Source organism: Oryzias latipes, chromosome 14 (assembly GCF_053564925.1).
Source record: "Oryzias latipes strain Hd-rR chromosome 14, Olatipes_Hd-rR_3.1".
In the NCBI taxonomy this organism is placed as follows: Eukaryota; Metazoa; Chordata; class Actinopteri; order Beloniformes; family Adrianichthyidae; genus Oryzias; species Oryzias latipes.
In genome coordinates this window covers 4,296,660-4,323,234 of record NC_136250.1, presented here as the reverse complement: position 1 = coordinate 4,323,234, position 26,575 = coordinate 4,296,660, and the positions used below count along the sequence as shown (strand labels likewise).

At 45.7% G+C, this 26,575-nt stretch overlaps 2 protein-coding genes and 1 long non-coding RNA gene across 3 annotated transcripts; 1 reads left to right on the top strand and 2 right to left on the bottom strand.

Annotated features, from left to right (window-relative positions):
• Positions 1-1,492: 1,492 nt before the first annotated feature.
• On the bottom strand, positions 1,493-3,575 carry LOC111948692 (tripartite motif-containing protein 16-like). Its single transcript, XM_023962825.2, has one exon. The coding sequence runs from the start codon at positions 3,454-3,456 to the stop codon at positions 1,735-1,737; it is 1,722 nt and encodes a 573-aa protein (XP_023818593.2). The 5' UTR covers positions 3,457-3,575; the 3' UTR covers positions 1,493-1,734.
• Positions 3,576-8,880: 5,305 nt separating this feature from the next.
• Positions 8,881-20,670, top strand: LOC144983785 (uncharacterized). The gene is made up of 3 exons (XR_013647594.1): positions 8,881-18,451; positions 18,545-18,873; positions 18,962-20,670. It is a non-coding gene; the product is annotated as an uncharacterized LOC144983785 (long non-coding RNA).
• Positions 20,671-21,067: 397 nt separating this feature from the next.
• LOC101161324 (tripartite motif-containing protein 29-like) lies at positions 21,068-23,657 on the bottom strand. Its single transcript, XM_023962801.2, has one exon. The coding sequence runs from the start codon at positions 23,616-23,618 to the stop codon at positions 22,518-22,520; it is 1,101 nt and encodes a 366-aa protein (XP_023818569.1). The 5' UTR covers positions 23,619-23,657; the 3' UTR covers positions 21,068-22,517.
• Between the last annotated feature and the right edge of the window lie 2,918 nt (positions 23,658-26,575).

The window sequence follows — 26,575 nt, the reverse complement described above, 5'->3', positions numbered from 1 at the left end:
AATCAACCAATAAATCTCTCATAAATATATATATTATCATGAAATTGTGAAAAACCTGCACACTGATTTTAAATTAGCCATTATGTTATTCAATATATTTCATTTTGCTTTAAAAACCTGTTTATTATTTTAAAACAGCATTTTAAAATATTCCTTTTTAATCATGTGGAATATTATTATAATTGTGTCTTTTTTCAGAAGCTCGTATTTCAAAATCAATATTCTCCAAAGTAGCTTTGTTTTTATTTCATGTTGCTGTTTTTCACAATGGCTGATTTATTTAATGAAAAGCTTTTTCAGGAGAATGAGTATGTCTGTCAATCAAACTAGACAAGGCGGAGACACTTTTGTGATTGGTTACTCCTTTACTCAGACATGAGCAGCAGCACCCAAACTACATCGATCGAAGATGCTTCAGCGAACGTGACGGCGCAATGCCCACCCCTCAACATTAGGGGGAGTGCTAAGTGCTCCGTACCTGTGTATATTCAGGAGGTTTACAGATTTTTTTTTATTATTATGGCACAATTTATGTTGCAGTGTGTAAACAATTAATTAAAAACATGACTGCTGTACTGTTTCTGGATATCAACAATATAGTATTAATGAAAAAGAGTCAAGGATACATTGTACTTGTTTTTAATAATTTTTTTATTACACAGTTTTTCTCCTGATATTGATTTTTACCATAGAGAATTTGAACTCCATCCCAAAAATTCAGCTCAATTAAATAAAAATGAAATGATTTTCTCTTTTAATAAAGTTTATCAACAGACATTCATACATATTTCAACACCTAAAACAGTTAAAGGCTTTTACACTTAATACTCATCACAGACTAATCCATTTCTTATTTTAATGTTTAATAGATGAAACATAATGTGATTATGAAATGAGTAAATGTTAATCTACATGTTACCCCTAATCTAAAAAATATATTTGATTTTTGACTGGCAGTCATTAGCTGAACAAACGAAAACACTAGATAGAAGTAGAGATTACAGTTTTCATGATTAAAAAAAAGTTACATTCAAAACAAGTTAATATGCAGCACAAAAACAACATTTAACATATTGTTAGGCTCAAATACAGCAACACAAATTATTTAAAAATCATTTTAGAAACAAAGGTAATCAGTAAACTCTGATTACTTGAAGACATCATGAGAGTCCTGACAGCTTGGAGGACGTCTTCTTGAAGCTCACAGACTCGTGTGCAGATTTTCTTTTTTTTTTCTTTCTGTTGCATTTTTTTGGGGTAGATTTTTTTGTAACCCTTGTGCTATCCTAGGCACTTTAACATTGGGAGTTGGGTCATCTAGACCCACTAGACAGTGCTCTGAACCTTTTTTCTTCAATGATTTGTGATCTTCACTGGTGTCCATGGATTACATGAAATCTTTCCACCTTTATCCACCTTTGTCATGGTAGGGAGAACACGTCAGTGTAAGGGGGGGGGGGTCATCTAAGATAGCACAAGGGTTAATTTCATCTTTTTTTTAACTGTTGTGTTTACAGTTTGGTTTATTACAAAACTGCATTTTATGTTTTGTTTCACATTTTTACTACATAAATATTTGGTGTTTTTTTCTCTTATTTTGATATCTAAACTAAAACTATTTTTGTTAACACACTTATTATTAGAAGTTACATACACAATATTTATCTATGATTTTCTGTTTCCTACAGTGCAGACATATTTCATCAGTGATTCTCACAGATGAGTCACTGCTTTTCACTTCAACAACCTGATCATTCCTCCAGACTTTGAAATCCAGAATCCAGCATGGAGAGGCTGAGTGAAAGTGGTCTGGACTTTGTGTAGGAGAGTCATGGAGTCAGAAATGCTGTAGAAAGACAAAGTTCCTGCTTTGTGATTTAAATAAACTCCCACTCTGGAGGATCGGGGAGCTGCAATAGAAACACAGCTGCTTTTGTGGTAAAATGTATATTCAGTGGGTGAGCACTTCAATGCCCAGGATTTATCATTAAATCCAAACGCGCTTTCATCCCAGGTTCCTGTACCACTTCTGTCTTTGTATGCAACTGCAATGTAAACCACCCCGCTCCAGTCCACCTCCCAGTAGCAACGTCCAGTCAGACCTTCTGCACTGAGAACCTGAGACCTTTTAGCAAATCTGTCTGGATGACTTGAATAATTCTGTTCTAACTTTGTCCATGTTGCTGTTCTGTTCTGTTCACTCAAAGATAGATTCCTGTTTGCTGTGTTTGGATCCAGTGTGATCTGATGATAGTACTTCATGAAGTCCTCTCTGGATCTGAAGTCTTCAGGCAGAAAAACATCCACTATGTCTAAAATCTTTGTGGTCTGGTCTCTGAGAGTCTCCTCCAGCTTCTCTCTGGTCTCAGACACAGCTTTGAGAGCATCATCAAAGCAGTGCTGAGCTTGTTCAAAGCTGGGTAAGTCTGTACAGATACTCAGATCTGACAGGGAGGAGTAGTTGTTGAGAAAATGGAGATGATCTTCTGTAGATGAGAGCTGGTCCAGCTCAGCCTCTGTTTTCTTCAGTTTGGTGATCTCATGCTGCATCTTCTCCTGGAGTTCTTCCACTTTCCTCACTTCCTCCCTCTGATAGGATGTGACCTTCTGCTCCACTTCTGAGCATTTTTGCTCCAAGAGACAGATCAAACCTTTGAAGAGGGTCTGGCTTTCTTTGATAGTTTTCTCAGCAGACAGATTGATGGCCTCCACCGCCTGCTGAAGCACTTCTAAATCTTCTTCCAAGTTGAGGATTCTCTGTTGGACTTTTTGTTGATCCAGTCCCAGCTTTGTCTGTCTTTCAGCCCTTTCTGCTGCAGCAGACACCATGTCATGACCTTTGTGTTCATCCATGGAGCAGAGACTACAAATACACTTCTGATCAGTGCGGCAGAAAATCTTGATAACTTCCTCGTGACGAATGCAGATGTTCCCCTCAAGCTTTAGAGTAGCTTTGACCAGCTTGTGTTTCTTTAATGCAGCAACACTAAAATGGGGCTGGAGGTGCTGCTCACAGTAAGAAACCATACAGGTCAGACAAGACATGGCAGCTTTCAGCTTCTTTCCTTCACAGAAATCACAGTCAACATGTTCTGGTCCAGTTCCAGAACGCTCAGATGAAGTCGGTTGGAGCTCTGCTTTTCTTGCGTCCTCCACCAACTCTGCTAAAATAGTGTTTCTCACCAGGACAGGCCTTGAAGTGAAGCTTTGTCTGCACTGAGGGCAGCTGGGAGCTTTTGGTTCCTCTCCAATCCAGAAGTTCTGAATACATTCCAGACAGTAACTGTGTCCACAAGGAATAGTGACCGGATCCTTCTGCAGATCCAAACAGATCGAACAGATCAGTTTTTCTTTATCTAGAAAAACCTGCTGAGCCATTTTGTCCAACAACAGCAAATGTTCCCTTTCTGTTTCTAAATAAAAGCTCCTCCCTCTTTCCTGCTTCTTTTTTTTCATAAACTTTATTTAAAAAAAACTTTATTATAAAATTTACAAGAACAATTTGTGGAAAGAAAAAAAATAGAATAATGTAGAAAAGAAGAAGAAGAAAAAGAAGAAGAAGAAGAAAAAAAAGACAAAATTTAAATGTTTTCAGTGAAATCATTACTAAAGGTGGATCAAACATTGAAAAATTTCCGCCCGTCTCTCCGAGGAGAACCGATCCATCAAGGAAACCCTCCTGGATCTTCAGTCGAGGAGCATGAGGGACAATCTAGTGGTCGCGGGGGTTCCAGAGGAGGTAGGAGAAGACCCCGAAGCCACCGTGAGATCCTTTTTACAGGTCCACCTGAAGCTCCCCCAGGAGGAGGTGCAGAAGATCTCCTTCCACAGGGTTCACCGCCTCGGAGGAAGAAGGTCCGACCACCAGCGCCCGCGTCCTATTGTGGCTAAATTCGAACATTTCAAACAGAAGGAGTTGGTGAAGGGCCGCGGACGGGAACTGAGAGGCACGCATTACAGCGTTAATGACCAGTTCCCGGCAGAAATCCTCCGCAGAAGGAAGATCCTGTTCCCGCTGAGGAGGAAGCATTTTGCTGCTGATTCGAGAGCGGTTGTGGCCGTTGACAAACTTTACGTGGACGGCCGGCTGTTCCGGGACCCGGAGATCACCCCCTGGCTGTGCTGAAGGCTTTCAGATCCGCGCTGAGAACATCTGCGCTGCCCAGAAGAAACCCGCTAAACTTACTTCAATGAATGGAAAACCGGATCATCAATAATCCACACCTCGATCGCAGGAAAACAGTCTTTTTTTTTTTCTTCGTCACTTCAGTCCCACTGATGTTTCTATTGTTGTTTTGTTGTTGTTTTCGTTTTCCCTTCTATCTCTTTTTTTCTTTCCTTTACTCTCCCCCCCCCCTCTCCCCCCTCATTATATGTAAATCACCTGGAAGCAACTCATCCTCGGTAAGTATTTATTTATGCACGGAACGGGCGCGCGCTCACACAAGCGCACACAGGGGCGTGCACATGCGATCCCGCACACACACGCTGACATACTGCAATCACCTCACACAGGCTCTCATAGGACGCACGCGACACGCAGCTCACATAACCAGAAAACGTTCACGCGCACAGCGCTTCTCAAATGCGGGCACGCGCACACGGACTGGCACACAAGCACTACTTAGCTTTACACCTTTTCAGTCAGAGCAGTTATGAACAGTCTTAACATCGTTAGCTGGAATGTGCGTGGACTTGGCTCTGAGCCAAAGAGACTGAAAGTGTTAAATCACCTGGATGGTCTAAAAGCAGATATAGCTCTACTGCAGGAGACCCATTTATCAAATTCTTTGAATCACCGTATGTGCTGCTTACAATTTCCAGTTATATACTCTGCCAGTTACAACTCCAAACAAAGAGGAGTTGCTGTTTTAATTAATAAAAATCTTAATTTTACTCATAAGGATACAGTTACTGACCCAGAAGGCAGATTTGTAATCATTAATATATCCATTCAGAATAAGGACTATTGTATAGTGAGTATTTATGGTCCTAATGTTGACGACTCTTCCTTCTTTCACAGATTCTTCACCTCACTCTCAGTTCACTCTGACTCCACAATCATTATAGGAGGAGACTTCAACCTTGTTTTGGACCCTGAACTTGACAGACTCAGCACAGCAGCAAACCAGCGTACATGGCGGTCTGCAAGTATTCTAAAGCAGTACATGAATGATCTGGGTCTCTGCGACGCGTGGCGCTCATGTCACCCAAGCACTAAAGGGTTCACCTTTTTTTCTCCAGTTCACTATTCACACTCCCGTTTAGACTATTTATTAATCAGTAACTCTCTTTTAAAAAATATTCAAAGCTCCAATATCCATCCAATTATTATCAGTGATCATGCACCAGTCTCTGTAAACATTTCTAGGGAAAAATCCACACCCTCTGGTACAACCTGGAGGTTTAATACGTCTCTGTTAAAGGACCAGGAATTTCTTGAATTCTTTAAAAAAGAGTGGGCAACCTTCTTAGACTTCAACAATACTCCAGACATCCCACCGTGCGTTCTTTGGGAAGCAGCAAAGGCAGTCATGAGAGGGAAAATCATTTCTTATTCAACGCACAAAAAACGCAAAGAGAAAGCAGATTTATTAGAATTAGAAAATAAAATCAAAACCCTGGAGACTGCTTATGCTGCTTCTGCACAGGAGCACATTCTGGGAGATCTGAAAAATTTAAAGCTGCAGTTAAATGACATCATTAATAAACAAACACAATTTCAAATACAAAGGCTACGACTTGAAAGATTTGAAAACTCTAATAAATCTGGCAAATTTCTGGCTAATCAGCTTAAAATTAACAGAGAAAAATCATCAATCACCTCTATTATGGACCAAACAGGAAATGTCACCCATGACCCGGTCAAAATTAATAACGAATTTGAAAACTTTTATAAAAACCTGTACACACCGCAGATCAATCCGTCAGAGCAAAGTATTGACTCATTTCTTAATAATGTAAACCTACCCAGGCTAAATGAGGATCAAATCACAAACTTAGATTCTCCGCTCTTGCCGTCTGAACTTCATGAAGCTCTGTTACTTATGCCCAATGGTAAAGCACCAGGGCCTGATGGCTTTCCTGCTGAGTTTTATAAAGAATTCTGGGAACAACTGGCACCAACATTTTATAAAACTGTCACATCTATTAATGAGAGCCAATCAATGCCACCTAACATGAACTCAGCCAACATAATTCTTCTTCTAAAACCAGACAAAGATCCCACTAGTCCTTCAAGCTATCGCCCCATTTCTTTAATCAATGCAGATGTAAAAATTATCTGCAAAGCACTAGCACAGAGAATAGAAAAAATCACTCCTCACATAATTCACTTCGACCAGACTGGATTCATCAAAGGCAGACACTCGGATGATAATGTCCGTAGACTAGTTAATATAATAGACTTTGCCACCATTAAAAACCAGGAAATGACGGTACTATCGCTGGATGCTGAAAAAGCCTTTGACAGAGTTAATTGGAAGTTCCTTATTGCTGCCCTCCATAAGTTTGGTTTTGGAGAAGCATTCATCAATTGGATCAAAATATTATATCACAACCCCAATGCATCAGTTAGAACTAATAAACAGACTTCAAACAGGTTTTTTCTTGGAAGAGGAACCAGACAGGGCTGCCCACTCTCTCCTTCTCTTTTTGCTATATTCATTGAGCCTTTAGCTGCAGCAATAAGACAGAATGAGAGCATTATAGGAATAAAAACCAAACACAGCCATCATAAAATTAGTCTTTATGCGGATGACATATTACTGTTTTTAAGGAATTTACATTCTGTAAATGAAACAGCAATGATCATAAATGAATTCTCCTCCATATCAGACTATTCCATTAATTGGAATAAGTCTGTTTTATTACCACTCAACAGGAATATGGAACAAAGACTCACAATTCCAGTTAAAACAGGAAATATCAAATATCTGGGTATCTACTTTTCCCCCAAACTATCAGAACTGGTGCAGCTAAACCACACCCCATTACTGAAAAGCATACAGGACGATCTAACACGCTGGACCAACCTGCCTCTGTCCCTTATGGGCAAGGTAGCCACGGTTAAAATGAAAATCTTACCCAAGGTTAATTATCTCTTCTCAATGATTCCCACACAACCGCCATTAAAATGGTTCAAAACATTAGACTCATCCATATCAAGCTTTCTATGGAACAACAAACCTGCAAGAATTAGTCTAAAAACTTTAAAATCTGCAAAAAGCTGTGGAGGATTAGAACTACCTAATTTCCACAAATACTTTCTTGCAAATAGATTACAATATATCTTAAAATGGTTAAAAAATAATCCAGAAACCAACTCATGGTTAGACTTGGAACAGGTGTTATGTGGAAAGATCAACCTGTCACAGCTACCATTTATTAGCCAAACAGTTAAAAAACAGGATTGTTTCAAAAGCATTAATATAAATGCCACCTTAACAGCCTGGTGGGAATTTCTCAAAATATCAAAATCATCAATTCAACCGTGCAAAATGACACCCATCTGGAACAACCCGGACATCCTTATTAACAAAAAAATGATTCACTTCCCAGCTTGGCAAGCAGGGGGCATAAAACAACTAGAGCACGTAATTATTGATAGAAGATTCATAACCCCCCAGGAACTTCAAGACAAACATGGAATAAATAACTTCTTGGAATATCAGCAACTTAAATCAAGTATTACTAAAAAGTATAAAATTAAAGACGACGATTTAAAGCTACCAGATGTAGTTACCACTCTGATTAATTTTTCAATGAATAGAACTCTCTCCAAAATATACAAACTTTTATGTAATTTAGATAACAATATTGCCCTTCCAACAAAAAAATGGGATGCAGATTTGAGCATCAGCACAGATGAAAGCTTCTGGTCAGAACTTTGTCTAAACACCTTTAAACTGACAAAAAGTCCAAATCTGCAGCTAATCCATCTCAAAACTCTTCACAGAATTTACTACACTGGACAGAGGATGTTCAAGATGGGTCTCAGTAACTCAGACATTTGCGAGCACTGTGATAATAATCTACCCGACAGCTACATGCACGCACTGTGGTTCTGCACTCCTGTCAGGGCTCTCTGGCAGCAGGTATGTGCCGATTTATCAGTCTGGCTTAAGGTTTCAATCACTGCCTCACCGTCACTTTGTGTGCTTGGTGACATGAGTGCCATCGATATAGAAGAAGGATTAGCATCTATCATTTTCATAACTCTTTGTATTGCCAAAAAAACTATTTTAATAAATTGGAAAAACAAGAAAAATATAAACATAAGTCAACACAGAAATCTGCTGTTTGATCATATCAGCTTGGAAAAAATGTCAGCCCAAAGCTCAAGTAACTTTGAAAGAATTCAGTCTCTCTGGTCTCCTGTGGTTGACTCCATGACTTAGGGGGTGGGGGGCCTGGTCGTCGCTGCTCCTTGCCCTTCTGCCGTGGTTTGGGGTGGGGGTCGGGGCTTCCGGTGCCTGGCGGGGGCGGTGGGGGGCTCCGTTGGTCGGGGGGTCGGGTCCGGTGCCTGGGTGGGGCGGGCTGGGGCGCTGCGTGGTCCTCTGGGCTTGGGCGTGGGGGTGCGTGGTGGGGGGGTGGGGTGGTGGTCTGGCTTGGCTTGGGGGGGTGGTCCCTTTGCCTGTGCTGGGGGGGGTTGGCGGGGGGCCCTGCTCGGGTGGGGGGGGCCCAGCGGCGCCGGATGGGCTGCCCATCTGCACCTGGGGCTGGGATCGGCCCTTCCCTGGCTCTGGGACGGGACGGGACAACCCTCTCGGGGCCCCCGGTCGCTCTGGGTGTCACCCGCTTCGGCTGCGGGGTCTGGGGTGGGGTGGGGTGGGGGGCTTGTCGGCCCTGTCCTGTGGGGGGGCGTTCTGGGGGGGAGGGGGGGCCCATTATTAGTACGGGTCGGGGGGGCTAGCGGGTCGGGGTCTCCGCTGAGGCAATCAGTGGTTGCCTCGGCCGGTTGGCCTCCTCGGTCCCGTCGAGGCCTGACCAGAGCTCTTCTAGGGCCGGCGTCTGGGGGTGGGGGCCTGGGCTTGCTCCGGGGGGGGGCGACGCTTTCTGGCTCCTCTCTCTCTGTGTGGGGTGGGTGGTGCCGGGCCTGGGGTGTCGGCGCCTCCGGGGGTGGGCCCCTGGGCTGGGTGGCCCTGGCCCCTTTGCTGGGGGTGGGCTGGGGGACGGCTGTTTGACCACCGGGGGACAGTCTACCAGCTGTCCCCAACTTACCCCCTTCCTTATATAACCTCATATTAGGGTGAGGGGGTGGGGGGTTTAGCCTGCGATGCGCCTTGGGGGGGGGCTACTTGGGAGTGGCCCCCCTCCTATGGTTGCCGTATGGAGTGGGCCCCCCCTCTTTCGGTTTTATTTGCACCTTAGACACGTAGGGTCCTTGGTAGGGGGGGTGCTTGGACATCACTGCCAGCAAGCAGCAGATGTCCTCCTGGCACCCTACCCGCCAATTTTAACCGCACCTTAGACATTTAGGGCCCCTTGGTGTGGAGGGTGAGGGGACATCACTGTGAGTAATCAGGAGATGTCCCCTTAGTGCCCTACTCGCCAATTTTAACTGCACCCCCCTTAGTACACACACCCCTCCCCCTTCAATATATACATTCAAACATAAACACACACACATGCACACAAACACCCTCTCAAACACCCATACACGCACACACATTTTACAAGGAAGGTGGGACCTGGGTCCATCTGTCCCCTACCCCGTCCCTGGTGGGGGGTGTGGGCCCCTTGGCGATGGCGGCCGTGTCCCTTGGGTGCCGGCTCCCTGGGCCCGGCGGTGCTCTCTCCGCACGGTGGGGGGGTTCATATTACACCTGAGCCGGGGGTGTTCGTGTCCCTGGGGGGTGGGTCCTGGTCCTTGCCCCTGGGCGCTGGGCCCCGCCAAACTTCCAACATGGCCGAGCCTGGTCGGGCCATATTTATAACATCCCTTATGGGCCGCCCTTTTTTCCCCGGGGTTCCCCCCTCCTGGGCGGGGGCGGCGGGCCCCTGCCTTGCTCCTACCTGGACCAACCGTGGGCCGGGTGGGTGGCTGCCTGGAGTGCGGAGCGGGTCTCCCTTGGGGGGTCCTGGCTCGTACCTGGGGTCGGGGCGGGGGGATGCCCGGAACTCCTGGGTGGTGGTGGGGTGCTCGTCTGGGGCTGTGGGCGTCCCTCTCCGGTGGGGCCCTGCGTTGGGCTCTTCCGGCGCGGCGGGGGGCTGCTTTCCTGGCTGGGCTGGGGCGGCGCTCTCTTTCCCTCTGCGCCTCCCTGCTCTCTGGCTCTGGGGGCCTCGCGGCGGTCCTGCTGGCCCTGGCCTGGATGGCGGTCTTGGTCGCCCGGGGGGCGGTTGTTCCCTGCCTGTTCCCGTGTGGCGCTGGGGGAATTCCGGCTGCCGCTGCTGCTGCGGCGGGGGTATGGGTGTGGGGGTGGCTGGGCGCTCCTCCTCCTTCTTTTCACATTCCACCATCCATTTTAGAAGAACATAAACACTCACCTGAGCACAGGTGTTAGCTCACCTTTGCACTAATAGTTTGCATGATTGAATGAATGAAAGATTTCACACTAGTTGGTTTAAAGGCATAAGTATGCGTTCGTGAACACTATCTGTTTTGTGTGCATGTTGACATGTGGACATTTCTGCGGCTAGCAGGTGTGTTGATAATATTTGAGTGTGTGTGAACAGGCCCCGCCCTTTTTGTACTACATTTGAACCGTACCGTAACGATAAACAACCAGTAAACCTGCCTGCTCTATGCTGCTTCATGGTCTTACCCCCCTTCCCCTCCTATTATCACCCTCCTACCCCCCCCTCTCTCTAACGTCCCTCTCTCTTGTTCCCCTCTTTCCTTTTCCGTCCGGTCCAACACCAAAGATTTTCAAACATGATTGAAATTAATAAAGTTTGGCCTCAATTACAAAAGGGGTTTATTCAGACATACCTTTGGTTTGTCTGAAGATGAATAACCCCTCTTGTTAGAATAAAATATGTCCAACACAAGAGGCCCTCAGCTCTCATCTGTTTGCCTAGCTGTTGGACAGGACAAGTTAAAAAAAAAAAAAAAAAAAAAAAAAAGAAAAAAAAAAAAAAAAAAAAAACATTGAAAAATTTCCCTTCCCGTCCCTGCAGGGTTTACTTCATTTTTTCTAAATTTAGAAAAAACAAAATGTCTCCGATCCAATGGATGTATGTGGGGGGGACTGTGTTTGCTTCCAATTTAAAAGTATGATTCTGCATGCAACTAAGCATATGAACCGAATTAACCTACACTCCGATTACTTTTTAAACGTTTGGGGATCGGTGATTCCCAGAATTCCGATGAGGGGGTCCAACTTGACCATCTGGTTTAAAATTTTTGACAGTGTCAGAGAAACATCAGACCAAAGGTTTGACAGCTTATAGCAACCCCAAAACATGTACGACAAAGATGCTGGAGCCTGTCCATAACGTATACAAAGAGGCTCAACGTCATGGAATATCTTACTCAGCCTGAGCCTGGTCCAGTGGAACCTGTATGTTATCTTAACCCTTGTGCTATCTTAGATGACCCCACCCTTACATTGACATGTTTTCCCTACCATGACAAAGGTGGATAAAGGTGGAAAGATTTCATGTTATCCATGGACACCAGTGAAGATCACAAAACAATAAAGAAAAAAGGTTCAGAGCACTGTGTAGTGGGTCTAGATGACCCAACTCCCAATCTTAAAGTGCCTAGGATAGCACAAGGGTTAAACTGAATCAAATCATGTTTGGCACAGATTGAGGTTGTGTGTGTGGAGCCTAAAGCTTGATCCCATTGCTCTTCTGAAATATTTATTTCAAGCTCTTCCTTCCAGGCCTCCCTCAGGTGCTGCAAGGTGCTATGACCATTAAGGCGGCTCAGTTTATTGTACAAATGTGAGATTCCGCCCCTAGTCCCAGGGTCTTTCAAATATAATGATTCGGTGACAGATTCCTCTGGGAGTTGTTGGTAATTTGGAGAGTTGTGTCTAACAAACTCTCTTACTTGCAAAAAATGTAAAAATTGTGAGTGTTAGGCAAGTTATATTTGTCCTTCAACAGTTCAAATGATGGAAACAAACCATCAATATAAAGATCTTTTAAAACATGCAGTCCACGATCATGGTTGTACGCTTACAACCAGATCTTATGCAGAAGAAAGGGAAAAGTACTTCTCTGAAATCATTGGAAGTTGCAGCAGCAACTCTCGTGTCCTGTTCACAACAGTAAACAGATTAACTAACCCTCTAACCCAGCTACCAATAGAACTGGTTTGCACACCCAAATGTAATGAGTTTGCTGTATTTTTTAATGACAAGGTTCAGGGCATTAAAAAAGCCATCAACTCCACAACACATATAACTATCCAACGGCCACCTACTCACTCTAAGCTGACTCACTTTGTACCTGTCACTGACCAAACTGTCCAAGAGACCATCACCCGTCTGAACTCGTCTACATGCTGCCTTGATGTGTTACCCACTAGATTTCTAAAGTCTGTCCTGAAGAGTGTGTTGCCATCAATTACTCAAATAGTTAACATGTCTCTTCAATCTGGAATATTCCCAGAGGCCTTAAAAACTGCAGTCATTAAACCTCTCCTGAAGAAAAGCGGTCTTGATCCCACTGTACTGAATAATTACAGACCTATCTCTAATCTGCCATTTTTAGGAATAGTCCTTGAAAAAGTTGTCTACCAACAGCTCACTGATTTTCTCTTATTAAACAATTCGTTTGATGTTTTCCAGTCAGGTTTTAGACCCCATCACAGCACAGAAACTGCTCTTATCAAGGTAACCAACGACATCCACCTGAACACTGATGATGCCAAAGTCTCTGTCTTAATCCTGCTAGACCTGAGTGCTGCTTTTGATACTGCTGATCATGGGATCCATTTGCACAGACTCCAAGACTGGGTTGGCATCTCTGGATCTGCCCTAAGTTGGCTCAAGTCTTATCTGGAAGACAGGAAATATTTTGTTGAAATTGGGAGTTGTGTCTCAGACTACATGGCTTGACTTGTTGTGTGCCCCAGGGATCGATCCTGGGACCCCTTCTGTTCAACCTCTACATGCTGCCACTAGGGCAGTTAATACGCAGTAATAACATATGTTATCACAACTATGCAGATGATACTCAGATCTATGTGTCACTGACAACAGGTGAATATGGGCCGAATGTGGATTCACCCAGCCACTGCCTCCAACAGATCAGTGCGTGGATGCAGAACAACTTTCTCCAGCTAAACTCAAACAAGACCGAAGTTATTATTTTTGGCCCACAGAAACAAAGAGAAAGTGTCAGCAGCTACCTTCATTCTCTGTCTCTTAAACCCTCAAATCAAGTCAGAAATCTAGGGGTAATCATGGACTCTGACCTGAACTTTAACAGCCATATCAAGTCAGTAACATCAGCGGCATTTTATCATCTGAAAAACATTGCCAAAATCAAAAACATAGTGTCAAAGCCAGACCTGGAGATACTTATTCATGCATTTGTCTCCAGTAGGTTAGACTACTGTAACGGCCTGCTCACCGGCCTCTCCAAACGAGCTGTAAAACAGCTTCAGTACATCCAGAATGCTGCTGCTCGAGTCCTGACCAAAACCAGGAAGTATGATCACATTAGTCCTGTGCTCAGGTCTTTGCACTGGCTCCCTGTACCTCAAAGAATAGACTTCAAAGCAGCTCTGCTTGTGTACAAGTCTCTCCATGGCCGAGCACCAAGGTACATCTCAGACATGTTAGTGCCATATGAACCATCTCGTACTCTGAGGACCTCAGGGGCCGGCCTCCTGTTGATTCCCAGAGTCAGAACTAAACAAGGGGAATCAGCGTTTCAATATTCTGCAGCTAAAATCTGGAACAGCCTCCCTGAAGTCGTAAGACAGGCCTCTTCTGTGCTCATGTTCAAATCTAGACTTAAAAGATTTCTGTTTAGCCGTGTATATGACTGAAAGGTCCTATCTGCACTTTTATTTCCTTTCCTTCCTTTATTTTTAAATGAATTTTCAAATTTTTTTCTTTTTCTTTTCTTTTAAAGTAAATTTTACGTTGATTATTTCTATGATGTATTGTGATTTTGATGCATTTTTCTGTTTTGTGAAGCACCTTGAATTACTTTGTGGACGAATTGTGCTATACAAATAAACTTGCCTTGCCTTGCCTTGCCTTCATGTCAGCAAAATGATCATTTTCATTGTAGGAGAAAACAATTGGCTTTTAACAATAGGGCCTGACAATGGATTTGCCTGTAGGCAATTCCAAATGAATTCCCGTATTCTCTTGTCTAATTTTTTGAAGAAAGATTTGCTTAGGTGGAGAGGAATAGATTGAAACAAAAACAAAAATGTGGGCAACACTGTCATTTTAATCACCCCCACATGACCGGCTAGAGAGAGTGGAAGAAAAGACCATCTCTCAAGGTCACAGGTGTTGGTTTGTTCAACTAGTTTGGTGAAATTTTGATTGTAAAGTTCTTTTACCGATGAGGTAACTGTAACTCCCAAGTATTTAAATTGGTATGAAATCTTGAAGGGTTGAATTTTAATCCGACCATTGATCTGATCAAGATATTTTGCCCATGTAACCGCGGCTAGTGATTTGTGAACCTCACTGGTGTCCATGGATTACATGAAATCTTTCCATCTTTATCCACCTTTGTCATGGTAGGGAGAACACGTCAATGTAAGGGTGGGGTCATCTAAGATAGCACAAGGGTTCAAACTGCTGGGTCACCTCCTTTTAAGTGGGGAGTAACAAAAGCTGACTTTGATATGTAAGGAATTCCTTGAGTTTCAATTGACAGATTAAAAAGTGTTGTAAGAGGCTGAGCAATGAAATCAGCAGCCATTTTTAAAAAGAAAGGCTCTATCAGATCTGGCCTGGGAGGTTTTCTGTGGTTCAGAGTTTTAAGAGCTTTATGAACTTGATTTACAGTAAAAGGTATAAATGTAAAGGGTTCACCAGAAAACATAGAAGAGTTTACACTGTGGGGCACTGAGGTAGCTCCTTTGTAGTCAAAGATGGAGCCAGATCATAAAAAATGATTATTGAAACAATTTAAAACCTCAGTTCGCTCATAAACTGGGACTGAGTTTTTTTAAAACAAACGAAGAAAGAGTATGTGAACTTTTGTTCAAAGAGAAAGATTTGATCACCTTCCAAAATTTCTGTGGATTGTTGAGATGCTCAGTTGTGACAGATAGATAATATTCCGATTTAGCTTTTTTAATAAATGAAGTGCATTTGTTTCTCAGTTGTCTAAAGGTGGACCAGTCCCTGGCTAAGTCTGTTTTCCTGGCTTTGGCCCAAGCCCTATTCCGGAGGTGAATGATGTTCGATGGCTCTCGGGTGAACCAAGGATTATCTCGCCCTTTCACTCAAAATGTCTTAATTGGAGCATGTTTATTTATAATATTTTCAAAGTTACGCTTAAAAAATGACCAAGCTAACTCAATATTGGGCATTAGGCCTATGCACTTCCAGTTAACCAAGGATAAATCATGGTGATAGGCTTGTTCATTAAATTTCTTGAAATTTCTCCTAAGGACGACGCATGGTTTACATTTGGGGATTTTTGCGTCTCTGCATGCTGCAGCAACACAATGATCACTCAAATCATTACAGAAAACACCCGCAGATGAAAATTTGTGTGGAGAATTTGTTAGAATTAAATCAATCAAAGTAGACTTTTCAGGTCATTTGGCATTTGGCCTAGTTGGCTGATTAATCAACTGGCTAAGATTTATAGAGTCACAGAAGGATTTACATTTTTCAGAAGCCGTACTTGACCAGTCCCAGTCGAGATCTTCGACCATTAAAAGTTCACCATAATCTATTCTGGAGAGAAGATCTTTTAAAGATGATAGTGCCTCCTTGGTGGCAGACGGGGGCCAATAGCAACCCACTACTGTTATGGACAGGGATTTGGCTAAATTCACATTCAAGACTAAAAGCTCCAACTGTTTAGGGATGGACTTGGACATGACTGTTGATGCTTCAAAGGTCAGACTGCAGCTGGAGGTAAGCATTGCAGGCCGAGCTGGAGCTGGAGATTGGCAGTGTAAGCCTGGCTGGACGTGGAGATTGGCAGTGTAAGCCTGGCTGGACGTGGAGATTGGCAGTGTAGGCCTGGCTGGAGCTGGAGATTGGCAGTGTAGGCCTGGCTAGAGCTGGAGATTGGCAGTGTAAGCCTGGCTTGACTTGGAGATTGGCAGTGTAAGCCTGGCTTGACTTGGAGATTGGCAGTGTAAGCCTGGCTGGACGTGGAGATTGGCAGTGTAGGCCTGGCTTGACTTGGAGATTGGCAGTGTAAGCCTGGCTGGACGTGGAGATTGGCAGTGTAGGCCTGGCTAGAGCTGGAGATTGGCAGTGTAAGCCTGGCTTGACTTGGAGATTGGCAGTGCAGGCCTGGCTTGACTTGGAGATTGGCAGTGTAAGCCTGGCTGGACGTGGAGATTGGCAGTGTAAGCCTGGCTGGACGTTGAGATTGGCAGTGTAAGCCTGGCTGGACGTGGAGATTGGCAGTGTAGGCCTGGCTAGAGCTGGAGATTGGCAGTGCAGGCCTGGCTAAAGCTGGAGATTGGCAGTGTAGGCCTGGCTAGAGCTGGAGATTGGCAGTGCAGGCCTGGCTAGAGCTGGAGATTGGCAGTGCAGGCCTGGCTAGAGCTGGAGATTGGCAGTGCAGGTCTGGCTGGACTTGGAGATTGGCAGTCTAGGCCTGGCTAGAGCTGGAAATTGGCAGTGTAGGCCTGGCTAGAGCTGGAGATTGGCAGTGCAGGCCTGGCTGGATCTGGAGATTGGCAGTGTAGGCCTGGCTAGAGCTGGATATTGGCAGTGTAGGCCTGGCTAGAGCTGGAGATTGGCAGTGTAGGCCTGGCTAGAGCTGGAGATTGGCAGTGCAGGCCTGGCTGGACGTGGAGATTGGCAGTCTAGGCCTGGCTAGAACTGGAGATTGGCAGTGCAGGCCTGGCTAGAGCTGGAGATTGGCAGTGCAGGCCAGGCTAGAGCTGGAGATTGGCAGTGCAGGCCTGGCTGGACGTGGAGATTGGCAGTCTAGGCCTGGCTAGAGCTGGAAATTGGCAGTGTAGGCCTGGCTAGAGCTGGAGATTGGCAGTGCAGGCCTGGGTGGATCTGGAGATTGGCAGTGTAGGCCTGGCTAGAGCTGGAGATTGGCAGTGTAGGCCTGGCTAGAGCTGGAGATTGGCAGTGCAGGCCTGGCTAGAGCTGGAGATTGGCAGTGCAGGCCTGGCTGGACGTGGAGATTGGCAGTCTAGGCCTGGCTAGAACTGGAGATTGGCAGTGCAGGCCTGGCTAGAGCTGGAGATTGGCAGTGCAGGCCTGGCTAGAGCTGGAGATTGGCAGTGCAGGCCTGGCTGGACGTGGAGATTGGCAGTGTAGGCCTAGCTAGAGCTGGAAATTGGCAGTGTAGGCCTGGCTAGAGCTGGAGATTGGCAGTGCAGGCCTGGCTGGATCTGGAGATTGGCAGTGCAGGCCTGGCTAGAGCTGGAGATTGGCAGTGTAGGCCTAGCTAGAGCTGGAGATTGGCAGTGTAGGCCTGGCTAGAGCTGGAGATTGGCAGTGCAGGCCTGGCTAGAGCTGGAGATTGGCAGTGCAGGCCTGGCTGGACGTGGAGATTGGCAGTCTAGGCCTGGCTAGAGCTGGAGATTGGCAGTGTAGGCCTGGCTAGAGCTGGAGATTGGCAGTGCAGGCCTGGCTGGATCTGGAGATTGGCAGTGCAGGCCTGGCTGGACGTGGAGATTGGCAGTGTAGGCCTAGCTAGAGCTGGAAATTGGCAGTGTAGGCCTGGCTAGAGCTGGAGATTGGCAGTGCAGGCCTGGCTGGATCTGGAGATTGGCAGTGTAGGCCTGGCTAGAGCTGGAGATTGGCAGTGTAGGCCTAGCTAGAGCTGGAGATTGGCAGTGTAGGCCTGGCTAGAGCTGGAGATTGGCAGTGCAGGCCTGGCTAGAGCTGGAGATTGGCAGTGCAGGCCTGGCTGGACGTGGAGATTGGCAGTCTAGGCCTGGCTAGAGCTGGAGATTGGCAGTGTAGGCCTGGCTAGAGCTGGAGATTGGCAGTGCAGGCCTGGCTGGATCTGGAGATTGGCAGTGCAGGCCTGGCTGAAGCTTCCTTCTTCACATGCCCTTTCGTCTCACCAACGAAATGTATGTATTAATCTATTTAAGGCCATTATTAATGACGCTCTCTGAGACTTCCTGGATCATTTTGTGTATGTCTACCTGGATTACATCCCCATTTATTCCCCTGACTTGGACTCTCATAAATCTTATGTTACCGCGGTCCTTTAGCGTCTCCTGGAGAACAATCTGTACGTGAAAGTGGAAAAAAGTGAGTTTCATGTCTAGACCATCTCCTTTTTGGGATTTGCGGTGTCAGCAGGGAAGGTTGAGATGGACTCTGCCAAAGTCAGCGCTGTGACAGACTGGCAGACACCAGTGAGTCGCAAGAAACTTCAGCAGTTTCTGGGGTTTGCAAACTTCTATAGATGCTTCATCCATGCTCTCACGTCTCTTTGTGTGAATTTCCAGTGGACATCAAAGGCAGAGGCCATCCTCAAGACTCTGAAACTTCTCATATGCTCCTCTGCTCACCCTGCCTGACCCTTGCCGTCAGTTTGTAGTGGAGGTGGATGCCTCCAATGAAGGGATTGAGGCGGTCCTCTCCCAGTGGTCCGAGCTAGATGGGAAGATGCACCCCTGTGCGTTCCTGTCCAGGTGATTGTCCAAGGCAGAGCGCAACTACGATGTCGGCAACCGGGAGTTGCCGGCAGTCACGGTGGCGCTAAACGGGTGGTGGCAGCACTGGCTGGAAGGGGCGGAACACCCTTTCATTGTCTGGACGGACACTAAAATCTGAAGTAATTCCGAAATGCAAAAGGGACGTAAGTCTCGGCAGGCCAGGTGGAAAATTTTTTTTAATGGATTCTCTTTCACTCTTTCTTACAGGCCGGGGTCCAAGAAAATCAAGCCGGATGCCCTGCCTCATCTATATGACACCGAGCCTGTTGCCAAAGAACCAGAGGCCATCCTTCCACTGACCTGTGTGGTTGAAGCAGGTGACTTGGCAAATAGAAACTGAGGTTAAGCAGGCTAACAGTGGGGTGCAGTTGCCATCTCCCGGAGGTTCTGGTGGCCAAGAATGGAGCTGGAGGTCCGGGAGTACATTTCTGCATGTTCAGTCTGTGCCAGGAACAAGACATCCTCCATAATCCGCATGGGACTGCTTCAGCCGCTTCCCATCCCCTCCAGCACTTGGGCTGACATCTCCATGGACTTCGTCACGGGTCTCCCGGTCTCACGAGGTCACAACACTGTTTTAACTGTCGTAGACAGGTTTTCAAAGATGGTCAGGTTCATTGCCCTGCCTAGACTGCCATCGGCCATGGCTACTGCTGAAATAACGATGAACCAAATATTTAGACACCATGGCTAACCCTTAAGACATTGTTTCTGACCGAGGGCCTCAGTTCGTGTCCCGGTTTTGGAAGGAGTTCTGCCGGCTCATTGGCGCTACGGTCAGACTGACCTCTGGGTATCATCCTGAATCCAATGGTCCGACTGAATGCCTCAATGAACAACTGGAAACCGGTCTCCGGTGTTTGGACTCCCTGAACCCCTCAACATGGAGCAGGCTCCTGGTCTGGGTGGAGTACGCCCGCAACACCTTGCCTACCTCGGCCACGGGCTTCTCACCGTTTAAGTGTGTTTTCGGATATGAACCTCTCCTATTTGCGGATTTGGAGCCAGAGATATCTGTTCTGTCGGCCCACGCCTGGTTCGCCGCTGTTGTCACATCTGGGCAGCCGCCCGACAGGTCTTTGTCCGCCAACAGGATGGAGTCAAGAAGGCTGCAGATCGCAGGAAGCATTGCGCTCCCGTCTATCGATGAGGGCGGAAGCTCTGGCTCGCAGCCAGGGATCTTAACCTGCACGTTCCTTATAGGAAACTGGCTCCACAGTTTGTGGGTCCATTTCCGGTTTCCAAGGTCATCAACTCAGCTGCGGTCTGCCTTCGTCCGCTTCGATCCCTCCGGGTGCATCCCACCTTCCATGTCAGCAAGAGAAGGCGGTGGTGGACAGTCCCCTGGTTTCTCCCTCGGTGCCCCCTCCTCCACCCAGAATGGTGGGGGATGGTCCGGTTTATACAGTGTGGAAGATCCTGTCCGTCCGGAACAGGGGTCACGGTCCTGGTGGACTGGGGGGGTTATGGTACGGAAGAGCAGCAGTGGGCTCCTGAATGGTTCATTGTGGACCAATCACTCCTGTCTGACTTCTTAGAGTCCCGTAGACCGTCTGGTGTCGGCCCTTGGGGGGGGGGGGGGGGGGGGGGGTGTACTATCATGTCTCGTCAGTCTTATCTCATGTCCTAAGTTGTGCACTTTTGGTCTGTGTCTGTCACCTTTGTTGTCTGGTGTTGCACTTCCTGTTTTGTTTTGAAACACTAACTCTCCTCTTGTTTCGGGCCTTGTTACTTCCTGCCCTTGTCTGTTCCTTACAGGTGTGACTGTTTAATCTTCCCTGATTGTTTCCACCTGTGTTTCCCTTCCTCATGTCTTAAATAGTCTGAGTCTCCCTCTGTCCTCTGCCAGTTTGTTTGGTTGATTCATGTGACATAGCTATAGCTTCCCTCAGAGATTAAAAACTCTTAAAACTCTGCATCTGAGTCCAGTCCAGTCCAGTCCATTCCTGTGTTCTCTCCTGACAATAATGGGCTCTAGAACAGTGGAAACGTTAAATTACTGACTGCATTGTTCCAAGTGTGAAATTTGGTGGAGGAGGAACTATGGTGACCTTATAGGTCCATAAAAACATGAATGACACAGTCAGGTGTGGATGAACTTGACTAAGCTGCGCAGAGTCCTGACCTGAACTCAAAAGAACACCTTTGGGATGAATTAGAGCAAAGACTGGGAGCCCGGCCTTCTGGACCAACATCAGTGTGTGACCTCATCAATGCACTTTTGGAAGAATGGTCAAAAATTCCCATAGATTAACTCAAACAGAGCATCTTTGCATCAGTTTGAGAGCGATTTAAAAGAAGAAATACTCAGAAATGCAAAACTGAAATGAGTTTTTATTACATTTGTTCTCTTTTATAAGTAAAGTGCCAGACATACATGTAAAAAACTCAAAAAACATGATTTGCATCCGAGGGAGACTTCAAGGGTCATTCCAGAATTTGAGGATATTTTACATCCCACCACTCATATTTCAAATAATCCACATGCAAAATACTAAAATGTGTAATTTCTGACAAATTTTTAATGTTGAAACCAGAACTACAAAAACTGGGAGAAATGAGTCAGAGTCCAAACGAATTTATTTTGTGCACTTCTGTCTTGTTGAAATTTCTGGTTATAATATTTTGAAATATCAAAAAAATCTGTAATTAAGGAAATTATGGGCCAAATTATGTGGCATTGTGTAAAAAAGGGATGTAACCCTTGTGCTATCCTAGGCACCAACGTTGGGAGTTGGGTCATCTAGACCCACTAGACAGTGCTCTGAACCTTTTTTCTTCAATGGTTTGTGATCTTCACTGGTGTCCATGGATTACATGAAATCTTTCCACATTTATCCCCCTTTGTCATGGTAGGGAGAACACGTCAAAGTAAGGGTGGGGTCATCTAAGATAGCACAAGGGTTAAAACACAACAGATGTACTGTTTCTGGATGTCATAATGTAGTGAGACCAGAGCAGCCTGGTTTACAGAAAGCAGATGTAAAAAATGTTCAGGAACAATGCAGTTCTTCCTTTAACAAAATCACATTTCACATTTTCTCCTTCCCCTTCAGCTTCTATCACACTCAGATCCGCCACCTTTTATGAGCGTCAAATTGACAGTCTGGCCCCGCCCAGGAAAACAGCCACTTTAACCAAACAAAACAGACACAACAAAAGTTATGCGTTTCTTGAAAACTATACATTTAAACTCCTGTAATCAAAAACCAACAGACATAAAATGAGAAACGACTCAAATCATTAAACCAAAAGGTAATAAGACAAAACCAAACCCTCTGCTTCCCAATGCTCAACCCTCATTAACAGGAAGTGAACGCCTTGTTCCATTTGTCATCTGGGCACCAGGAAGGTCGGAAACATTGCAGATTAATGCACAAATTCAAACCTGTTGTGTGAGTCTTTTGTTCCTCGCATGAAACAGTCAACCTATAACTGTGAACAAACTGAGCTGTAACGGAATGGAAACAAGAAGGCTAAACTCCTATGTCACACGGGATATCACTGATATCGACTTATTATGTATTAAGATTGTGAAGTCAAGGAGACATTGTACCTTTTTTTTTAAATGGTTTTTTTGAATTCACAGTTAATATAACAAAGAAAGTCCAACACAATGTTTTTTCCCTCATTTGTTCAATTATTGAAAGTTTGAACCCAAAAGAAAAGTTTTCCTGTTTTCATTAAATTTGCCATTAACATCCATGAATATTTCAGCACCTAAATCATACGGGTGTCAGATGTTTTTCTGTCTGAAGAAGATTTAAGATCCAGAGAGGACTTCATGAATTATTGTGTCTAAAATCTTTGTCTTCTGGTCTCTGAAAGTTTTCTCCAGCTTCTCTCTGGTCTCAGACGCAGCTTTGAGAGCATCATCAACAAATTCTTGAGCAAGTCCAGACCTAGGTAAGTCTGTACAGATACTCAGATCTGACAGGGAGGAGTAGTTGTTGAGAAAATGGAGATGATCTTCTGTAGATGAGAGCTGGTCCAGCTCAGCCTCTGTTTTCTTCAGTTTGGTGATCTCATGCTGCATCTTCTCCTGGAGTTCTTCCACTTTCCTCACTTCCTCCATCTGATAGGATGTGACCTTCTGCTCCACTTCTGAGCATTTTTGCTCCAAGAGACAGATCAAACCTTTGAAGAGGTTCTGACTTTCTTTGATAGTTTTCTCAGCAGACAGATTGATGGCCTCCACCGCCTGCTGAAGCACTTCTAAATCTTCTTCCAAGTTGAGGATTCTCTGTTGGACTTTTTGTTGATCCAGTCCCAGCTTTGTCTGTCTTTCAGCCCTTTCTGCTGCAGCAGACACCATGTCATGACCTTTGTGTTCATCCATGGAGCAGAGACTACAAATACACTTCTGATCAGTGCGGCAGAAAATCTTGATAACTTCCTCGTGACGAATGCAGATGTTCCCCTCAAGCTTTAGAGTAGCTTTGACCAGCTTGTGTTTCTTTAATGCAGCAACACGGAAATGGAGCTGGAGGTGCTGCTCACAGTAAGAAACCATACAGGTCAGACAAGACATGGCAGCTTTCAGCTTCTTTCCTTCACAGAAATCACAGTCAACATGTTCTGGTCCAGTTCCAGAACGCTCAGATGAAGTCGGTTGGAGCTCTGCTTTTCTTGCGTCCTCCACCAACTCTGCTAAAATAGTGTTTCTCACCAGGACAGGCCTTGAAGTGAAGCTTTGTCTGCACTGAGGGCAGCTGGGAGCTTTTGGTTCCTCTCCAATCCAGAAGTTCTGAATACATTCCAGACAGTAACTGTGTCCACAAGGAATAGTGACCGGATCCTTCTGCAGATCCAAACAGATCGAACAGATCAGTTTTTCTTTATCCAGAACAACGTGCTGCGCCATGCCTATGTTCTAAAGGAAATGCTAAATTCCACTTTCTGTTTCTAGATAAAAGCTCCTCCCTCACGTCACTGCTTTGCAGTGCATGAATGCTGCAGTTTTACCTGCATATTTAAGTAATCTGTGATGCAGGGAGCAAGGGAATTGATTGGACTGTGAACAGGAAGCAGAGGTCACAGGTTTATCTCCAGTCACAGCCCAGCAAGGACCTTAAAACAGGGTTATTGTGGGCTTCAAAACTTTGAAAACATATGTACTGTAGAGATTTCTACTTGTATTAATTTGGAACTTCAAGAAATCTGCCAATTAGTGAAGTGTTACACTTTAAAGAAAAAGATAAAAACTATAAAACATGAAAAAAGGATAAAGTGTAGAACAATTAAAGTTGGTGTTACGGCCCGACAGGAAAACTTGTCCCAGTCTAGGGGAAAATCATGAAGGGGCCAAAACATTATGGACACCAAATAAGTTTAGGAACACGGTTTATTAAGTGGGAGAAATAACCTGTGTCCTGTAAAACAAAAAGAAATAAATAATTACTGTGCTGGTCCCAACAAAAGACAAAACAGCGGGATTGGAGCCTTGGCCAAACATAAAATAATTCAGGGAGACAACTGACCCAGCCACATTGACCGTCGGAGTCAGCAGCTCCCTGCTAACGCTGCCTAACAAAATCTAACTATTGAAAGTAAATAAACAGAGACCACAAATAAGAATCAGAATCTTTTATTATCATTCTGCAGTGCACAATGAAATTTTTTCCAGCAACTCTCTTCCAACAATATAAAAAGATAGAATAAAATAAAATAAAGGATAAGCAGCTACATAAGACAAATACTGTACAGTTGAGTGGGGTGAATATTGCACATATGAGTGTGTATTCCACATGTAAAATAAATATTGCACACACGGCATGAATATTGCGTACATAGTTTTAAAGTACAGTTAGAGCATTGTCAGCTGTGTTCTGACAGGGGTTGGTGGGTTATGTTGGGTGGGGGGGGGGTGGGGGGTGGATGGACCTCACTGCTCTTGGGAAGAAGCTGTTCCTCAGTCTGTTCGTGTGGGTTCTGATGCTCCTGTATCTCTTACAACTGTACAAACAGTTGATGTCCTGGGTGGGTGGGGTCTGCAGCTATACGACCAGCCTTCCGTCGGACCCGGCTGTCGTACACTGAGTCGAGTTGTGGGAGAGGTCCTCCCACAATCTCCTGTGCGGTTTTCACCACCCGGGCCAAGTCCTGTCTTGAGCGGTGCAGCTCCCGTACCACACCGTAGCACTCAGACAGAGGATGCTCTCAATGGTGGCTCTGTAGTAGTTCCCCAGAAGTTGAGATGAAATTCCAGTCCTTTTAGGCTTCCTGAGAAAGAAGAGTCTCTGCTGAGCCTTCTTCACCAGGTGGGATGTGTGCAGCGACCAGGTGAGGTCAGATGTGATGTGGATCCCCAGGAACTTGATGTGGTCCACCCGCTCCACCTCTTCCCCGTTAATGAGGAGGGGGGTGTGTGCCACCTTTCTAGTCCTTCTAAAATCCACAACGATCTTTTTGGTCTTGGAGGTGTTCAGGATGAGGTTGTTGTCAGCACACCATCCTGTCAGGTGCTGAACTTCCTCTCTGTAGTGAGTCTCATCATTGTTGGATATGAGACCCACTACGGTGGTGTCGTCGTCGAACTTTAAAGCCAGGTTTGTGGGATGAATAGCGGAGCAGTCGTGGGTGAACAGAGTGAAGAGGGCGGGGCTGAGGACAGACCCCTGTGGTGTTCCTGTGCTCAGGATCAGAGTGGATGATGTTGAGTCCCTGATTCTCACCACTTGGGGCCTGTTGGTGAGAAAGTCTTTGATCCAAAGACACAGGGAGGCAGGCAGACCCAGGTTGTGGAGCTTCAGTGTCAGCTTATCCGGGATCACCGTGTTGAAGGCTGAACTGAAGTCCACAAATAACATCCTGACATAGGTGTCAGGATGCTCCAGGTGGGACAGGGTAGCATGCAGGGCTAGTGAGACTGCGTCCTCTGTCGATCGGTTCTCCCTGTAAGCGAACTGGTGACTGTCCAGAGTAGCAGGGATGATGTCCTTGATGTGGTTCAGGATGATCCTCTCAAAGCACTTCATGATCACCGGTGTCAGAGCGACCGGCCGGTAATCATTGAGGCACGAGACAGATGATTTTTTTGGCACCGGCACGATGATGGAGGACTTGAGACACACGGGAACTGAGGTGAGCTGCGGGGACTAATTGAAGATGTCCAGAAAAACTCCAGCCAGCTGATGTGCACACAGCTTCAGAACCCGACCTGACACCTTATCTGGTCCTGCGGCTTTCTGGTGTCGATCCTCCTCAGAGTGGAGCTCACCTGATGTAGCTGCAGGACGAGAGGCTGGGACTGTTCCTCCATATGTAATAGAGGACCAGAGTCTCTGCTGTTGCCGGGCGTGTCGAAGCGTGCAAAGAAGGTGTTTAGAGTGTCAGGCAGTCACGAGTGGTCTGCTGCATGCTGCTCCCGTGGTCTGTGATGGTTCTGATGCCTCTCCACATCTCCCGCGGGTTGTTATTAGCAAAGTGCTGTTCCACCCGTTGTCTGTGTCTGCGTTTGGCCTGGTTGATGCCCCTCCTCAGCTCTGTCCGGGCTCTGCTGTAGGCCAGCCTGTCACCTGACCTGTAGGCTGCATCCCGAGCTTTGAGCAAAGACCGCACTGTTCCATCAAACCATGGTTTCTGGTTTGGGTACACTTTGATGGACTTTGTGGGCAGAACAGCATTGGTGCAGAACTGCACATAGCTCAGGACGGATGTTGTGTAGGCCTCCAGGTCTGAGCCATCTTTAAACACCTCCCAGTCAGTGAGTTCAAAACAGTCCTGTAATGCAGAAGAAGCCTCTTCGGTCCATACCTGAACTGTTTTGATGGTTGGTTTGGTCCTGCAGATCAGAGGTCTGTATGTGGGGGTTAGCTCCAC